Raw genomic sequence first — 7526 nt, 5'->3', positions numbered from 1 at the left:
GAAAGCTAGGACCGAATTGGGAAGGACCATATTAGGTTCTCGAGAACATCGGAAAAGGATCGTACATGCTCGGTATTATAAACGGCAAACAATTATCAAGCAAATGGAATGTGGCATATCTAAAGCGATACTACTGCTAAGGTACGACTCTCCCGTATTCTTTTACATTTGCACTCTTTTTCCCTTAGACCGGTTTTATCCCAAATGGGTTTTTTCGGCAAGGTTTTGAATGAGGCAACCAATGATCGTGTTGCGCTTACAACAATATCCGAGGCCTCTTTACAATCAGCATCAAACACTGGGGGGCATTAGCCCTCGAATATATCAAATGCTGATGCAAGAAAGTTATTTCGCAACAACGGGCTTCCAATAGGAAAAGTTATAAGAGCCAAATGGTCAAAACGAACCATGCTCATGTAGTTGGCCCGAACCCAGACATGAAACATAAACACTTTTATAGTGACTTGCAAAGAATGTTCTCTAAGCCAACATCTTATATCTAAGAAAAATTCCTCTATTTAGAGATTTATTATGCAAACAGAATAAAGATAAACTCGACCAATAAGCCTACGGGCTACTTTATTTCGAGTTCGAGCAAGCACTCACTCGACCATTACACCTATGGGCTCATTACTTCGAGTTCGAATCATTCACTCGACTACTAAGCCCACGGGCTACTTTATTTCGAGTACAAGCAAGCACTCACTCGACCATTACGCCTATGGGCCACTTTATCCCAAGTCGAATCATTCACTCGACTACTAAGCCCACGGGCTACTTTATTTTGAGTACGAGCAAGTACTCACTCGACCATTATGCCTACGGGCCACTTTATCCCAGGTCAAATCATTCACTCATCTACTAAGCCCACGAGCTACTTTATTTCGAGTTCGAAAAAGCACTCACTCGACCATTACGCCTACGAGCTACATTACTTCTAGTTCGAATCCCCGACGATTACGCCTATGGGTTACTTTTATTTCGCGTTCGAGCAAGCACTCACTCGACTATTATGCCTACGGGCTACTTTTATTTCAAGTTTGAGCAAGCACTCACTCGACCATTACGCTTACGAGCTACATTAATTCGAGTTCGAATCATTCACTCGACTAATAAGCCTATGGGCTACTTTTATTCCGAGTTCGAGCAAGCACTCACTCGACCATTACGCCTACGGGCTATATTTCTTCGAGTTCGAATCATTGACTCAACTAATAAGCCTAAGGGCTACATCACTTCAAGTCTGAAAAAACCCTCGATCAATCACAGAGACTACGAAGTCCAAATTCGATTAAGTTGTTTAGATCCTTGTAAAAAACATTCATAAACACGTGAATAAAATCTTCACGAAATAGAAGCAAGTCGATAGAATTATCAAAATACAAAATTATCTACATGGTTGATTACAACATAAAAACTAAAAATTAAACTTCTTGGTCATCCTCAAGAACGGTCTCTTCTTTATCGGGCTCCCCCCCGTTCTCGGATCCGCTCTGGCTACCGTCATCATCATCATCATCGCCATCAGAAGCCAAGGCTTCACCTTCAGCTTCGAGCTCTTTAGCCTTTTTTATCTCCTCAGCAAGGTCGAAACCTCGAGCCTGTATCTCCTCGAGGGTGTCCCTTCGAGACCGACACTTAGCAAGTTCGGCAATCCAATGTGCTCGAGTGTCGGCAATATCCACCGCCTCTCGTGCCTCCATCTGAGCAGCTTCGGCATCAACGTAGTATACGACAATGGACTTGTCCGCCATGACTTTCGACGATTCAACCTCCGCCTTGGCCTCAACAAGCCATGCTTCAAGCTCCTCGATCCTCTTAGCCTGAGCCGAACCCTTTTGCTTGATTCTTCGAAGCTCAACATCGGCCGATAATAATTTGGCCAAGATGGTTTCTTTTTCCGCAGCCATGCGGTCGATAGTCTCCTTCCACAGATTACATTCAGCCTTGATTTGATCGACCTCTTCCCGAAGTAACCCAAAATTTTCAACCTTTTGCCGCAATTGAGATAACGAAGGGTTAACTTCCATAGTTGAGTCAAACCCATACTCTAATAGAATGAGGCTCACCTTCTTATCTAGTTCAGCCTCTACTTCACAAGCCTTAGCCAAATATGCTTGAAGGTCCTTTATAACCTCGTCCTTTTGGCTGCAAATAAGCCGCAGGGCATCTCTATCCCTCGAGACCTTATGAAGCTCGACCTCACACTGGCTGAGGTCGACTCAAAACCTACTAATTGCCTACACAGTAGGGAAAGAACACAAGTCAAGTTTGGGAAAAGAACGAAGAAACCAAGTACAGTAAAATCATTACCCGAGTAATGAAACGTTGGGCCTCCTCTAGGAGAAGAGAAGCATCACCAATGTCGGAGGCATCATCGACTCCAGTAAAGCAATCCCAAAAAGGATCCCCTACACTAGAACCTCCGCCCATATCGGGGGGTCTTCAATTCTCGAGCCTCTTTTAACGCCTCCTCAGAAAAGGTTGGAAGAGAAGGCAAATGACCCACTGTCATGGTCCCAAGTGAATCGCTCGAGATGCTTTGATCGAGACTCGGGTTACCAGAATCAACCCCGACCGGTACAGCCGTCATCAGCTCAGAAGATCTGGAGACCTCGATGACTTTCGCAGATCGGATCACCAAAGCCGAGGCATCATCTTTTTATTCTTCTTCTTCCTCCCTTAGTCGTTGTACCGAGTCCATAGAAAGAGCGATTTCCTTCCTCCTCACCCTTCGAGTTTTGGACTTGGGGTCCTCTGGTCGAGAGATAGCTTTTCGCTTCTTATCATTCCCCGGTTCCGGGACCGGGGACTTGGTTCCTTCTTCACCACTTGAAGGCCTCAAAACGGCATCCTTGGTTACACTTGCATGAAAGGAAATCGGTGACGAATGGAGCATAAAAAATATTTCGAAGAACACGAGAAGCAACCCTTACCATGATTCTTGGCCTCCTATTTACCTTTTGCCAAATCACGCCAAATGCGTCCGGCATAAGAGGAAGTTGAGGCTAACTTCCGAACCCAATCCTCGAGGTCGGGTACCGCTTGTGGCATCCAAGGGGCAGCTGTATATCGGAGAAAGACATCAGATAAAATCAGAAAAAGATACGAAAAGCAATGTCTTATGAAAACCACTTACAGACGAAATTCCATTCCTTAGGGAACAACATATTCTCTTTCGGAATGAGGTCACGGGTCCTTACTCAGATATAATGGCCCATCCAACCTCGATCCTTGTCTTCGTCGATGCTCGACATCAAAGCCTTCGATGCCCGACGATGAAGCCTGATTAGTCCTCAAAAGATTTGAGGCCGATACAGTCGTATGACGTGATTCAGGGAAAATTCCAGCCCCCTAGCCTTGTTGGAGAAGAAGCGAAGCAAGGTTACTCTACGCCATAGAGAGGGATGAATTTGACCAAGGGTGACCTGATATCTCTTGCAAAAATCGATGATCACCGGGTCGACGGGACCCAACGTGAAGGGGTAAGTGTTAACACTTAAAAACCCCTCCACATAGGTGATGACGCTCTCTTCGGGGGAGGGAATTTGTAACACAACCTCGGAACACCAGTTGCAGTTTTTCCTCACAGCCTCGAGATGACCCTCCGTTATCGAGCACATGTACATCGACACATGCTCACCTCGACCCGGAACAGATGAAGGATTCTCAACCTTAAAATCGATCTTCAGAGTTCATGGGCCGGGAACATACTCATAAGTAGGCGGCTCCACCGGCGCCTTGTCGCCGGATGACCGTGAAGAAGAAGCTTTCTCCTTCTGAGGTACAGTTTTGAAGTTTTTGCCATTGATACAAGAGAAAGAAAGGCAAAGGAAGATGAAAAATTGATGCTGATGGCTCTACAAGCGGCGGAATAGAGAGAAAGGGTAAGAAAATTTGGAAGAGTAAAAGATGTAAAAGTGGTAAATGTTAGATGGAGGGGTTATTTATAGGCTTGCATCGTGACGGTTCAATATCAGAGGTGGCCAACCACCATCTGACTTGCATTAAATACCTTGAAAAGACTAAATCGATGGGACAACTATCACGTACGTCATGATCAAGCCCTGTGAAAACGTCAGCTTATAACCCGATCGAACCGTCGAAGATCATATCGATTCTCACCACATCCTTCCTGAGAAATGAGGGGACTATCTCTATACGGTCAAAATAGATTTCGGCCTTCCTACGTTCAAGCGAGTTCGAATGGTAAGCAACCAGAGTGGGATTTTGGAATGAGTTCCGAAGGCAGTACAAACGAGCCTCGAGTCCGAAGGCTGATCGAGGAGTCGGCTCGATACTTTTATCGAGCCCGTGACCGAATCAGTCCACAAGGCATTGCTTCGAGGTCAGAAATGCGCTACGCCCACCCAGGAAGTCGAACTCAAGCCAAAACCGGGGGTTCGACCCAATAACGAGCTCGAGCCAGTATCGAGCTCACAGACAAGAGTCGTTACAACCGCACTAAGATAGAGAATCTTGGCGGGAATCGAGGAAGAGACAAATCATCATGGGTCCTCCACTATATGCTTTATTTTATTATAAATGAAGTAGGATCCCTCTATTATAAAAATGGGGGGATCCTTGTAAGCATGGGAGACAGAAAAATATATTGTAATAAAAGATCACTTCTCATATTGATAGATATCTCCTCATGCTTGTTTTATTTTACCTTATTCATTCTTTTACTCACTATTCCCATTCTCATAGCCAAGAACACAAATATTTCAATTTTCCTGTACGATTTGTATGAAATTGTATCATATATCCTTAGAACCATACATAAATTTAACGTTATCCAATTTTTCGGGTAAACAGGCTTCGACCCAACTAGATAACCAGACAATCGAAGAACATGATGATCAGAGGGTCCCTCGATCATTCGCGATTCCCGATGACTTCCACGCCACCAAATCAATAATTGAGGAATTGGAGCATGTCACACTAATCGAGCACTGGCCCGAACGAAAAGTATACCTGGAAACGGGGTTGAACCCCGAACTCAGGAAGAAACTTGTTCAATTTCTTATCGATAACATTGATTGTTTTGCCTGGTCCCATTTAGATATAACAAGGATTCCATCGGACATAACGACGCATCGGCTAAGCTTGGATCCTAAGTTCAGACCGGTAAAGCAAAAGAGAAGACCCCAAGTCTGAGGTAAAACGCGCATTCGTAAAAGATGAGGTAAAATGCCGAATGATTTGCCAATATAGTTGCAGTGCCTAAAAAAGGAAACAAACTTAGAATGTGCGTGGACTATAAGGATTTAAACAAAGCATGCCCTAAAGATTCTTTTCCGCTGCCCAACATTGATCGCATGATCGATACCATAGCCGGCCACGAGATCCTCACTTTTCTCGATGCCTACTCCGGGTATAATCAAATCCAGATGAGCCCGGAAGACCAGGAAAAAACTTCATTTGTCACCAAATATGGAACATATTGTTATAATGTGATGCCCTTCGGGCTAAAAATGCGGGGGCTACTTACCAACGCCTAGTAAATAAAATGTTCGAAGAATAAATAGGTAAATCAATGGAAGTTTACATTGATTACATGCTAGTTATGTCTCTGCGCGCAGGGGACCATCTGACCCATTTGCAGGAATTGTTCGAGATTTTGAGTAAATACAACATGAAGCTCAACCCCGAAAAATGTGCTTTCGGGGTAGGTTCGGGCAAGTTCCTCGGCTTCATGGTATCAAATTGGGAAATCGAGATTAACCCCGATAAAATCAAGGCTATCGAAGATATCACCATCGTGGACAGTGTAAAAACTATACAAAGGCTAATGAGACGAATTGCGGCCCAGGGCCGATTCATTTCGAGATCATCTGATCGAAGTCACAAATTTTTCTCCTGACTCAAAAAGAAGAACAATTTTGCTTGGACCCCGGAATGCCAAAATGCAATGAAGGAACTGAAACAATATCTGTCGAGCCCACCACTACTTCACACTCTGAAAGCAGACGAAAAACTTTTCTTATACCTGGCAGTATCAGAAATCGCAGTAAGCGGTGTCCTAGTTCGGGAAGAGCAAGGTACGCAATTTCCCATTTATTACATAAGTCGAACCTTAGGAGAAGCAGAAGCTAGATATACACACTTAGAGAAATTGGCACTTGCACTGATAAGTGCCTATAGAAAGTTACGACCATACTTTCAATGTCACCCTATATGCGTATTAACAACTTACCCACTTCGTAATATTTTGCACAAGCCCGAATTATCGGGCCGACTGGCCAAATGGTCCGTCGAACTCAGTGGGTACGATATCGAATATCAACCCCGTACGGCCATCAAGTCTCAAATTTTAGCAGACTTCATGGCTGATTTCACGCCAACCGTCGTACCCGAAGTCGAAAAAGAATTCCTGCTGAAATCGGGTACGTCCTCGAGGGTATGGACCCTTTTTAAGGATGGGTCCTCGAACGTAAAAGGGTCCAATTGGGCATAGTTTTAAATCCACTCATAGGTAACACTATTAGGCAATCTATTAAAACTACCAGGTTGACTAACAATGAGGTCGAGTGTGAGGCCATGATTGCAGGTCTCGAGCTAGCCAAAAACTTGGGAGCAGAAGTCATCGAAGCCAAATGTGACTCTTTGTTGGTGGTAAGTCAGGTAAAAAAAACCTTCGAAGTTTGAGAAGATAGAATGCAAAGGTATTTGGACAAACTACATGTCACTTTGCACCATTTCAAACAATGGACTTTACAGCATGTTCCACGTGAGCAAAACAGTGAGGCTGATGCACTTGCAAATTTGGGATCATCGGTCGAGGAAGGTGACTTGAGCTCGGGGACTGTCGTTCAACACTCGAGGTCCGTGATTGAAGAAGGTCACGCCGAGATAAATTCTACGAGCTGAAACTGGGATTGGAGAAATAAGTATATTGAATACTTAAAGAACGGAAAGCTCCCATCGGACCCTAAAGATTCAAGGGCCCTACGGACTAAAGCTGCTCGATTCACGTTGGGTTCAGATTGAATGCTATACCAAAGGACATTCGATGGACCCTTAGTAGTATGCTTGGGTCCAGAAGATACCGATTACATCCTACGTGAGGTGCACGAGGGCACTTGCGGGAATCACTCCGGTGCCGATCCATTAGTCCAAAAAATAATTATGGCAGGGTATTATTGGATCGATATGGGCAAAAACTTGAAGGAATTTGTTCAAAAATGTGACAAATGTCAAAGGTTTACAACAATGATCCATCAACCCAGAGAGCAACTTCATTGGGTCCTATCCCCATGGCCATTCATGAAATGGGGAATGGATATCGTCGGCCCTCTGCCGTCGACCCCAGGTAAAGCTAAATTCATTTTATTTATGACTGACTATTTCTCTAAATGGGTTGAAGCACTGGCGTTCGAGAAAGTAAGAGAGAGAGAAGTTATAGACTTTATCTGGGATCATATCGTATGCCGATTTGGGATACCCGCCGAAATAGTATGTGACAATGGGAAACAATTTGTGGGCAGCAAAGTGACAAAATTCTTCGAAGACCACAAAATAAG

At 44.2% G+C, this 7526-nt stretch overlaps 1 protein-coding gene across 1 annotated transcript; it reads right to left on the bottom strand.

Annotated features, from left to right (window-relative positions):
- Positions 1-1424: 1424 nt before the first annotated feature.
- LOC138902811 (KNR4/SMI1 homolog) lies at positions 1425-2030 on the bottom strand. Its single transcript, XM_070190713.1, has one exon. It carries the CDS (start codon positions 2028-2030, stop codon positions 1425-1427), a length of 606 nt encoding a protein of 201 aa, XP_070046814.1.
- Between the last annotated feature and the right edge of the window lie 5496 nt (positions 2031-7526).

Source organism: Nicotiana tomentosiformis, chromosome 12 (assembly GCF_000390325.3).
Source record: "Nicotiana tomentosiformis chromosome 12, ASM39032v3, whole genome shotgun sequence".
Lineage (NCBI taxonomy): Eukaryota > Viridiplantae > Streptophyta > Magnoliopsida > Solanales > Solanaceae > Nicotiana > Nicotiana tomentosiformis.
Note: the sequence above shows the minus strand (reverse complement) of the source record. Positions and strands in the feature narration are given on the sequence as shown.

Excerpts from the sequence above, each read along its gene's own strand:
- LOC138902811 (XM_070190713.1), bottom strand. The coding sequence starts at position 2,030 with ATGGAAGTTAACCCTTCGTTATCTCAATTGCGGCAAAAGGTTGAAAAT.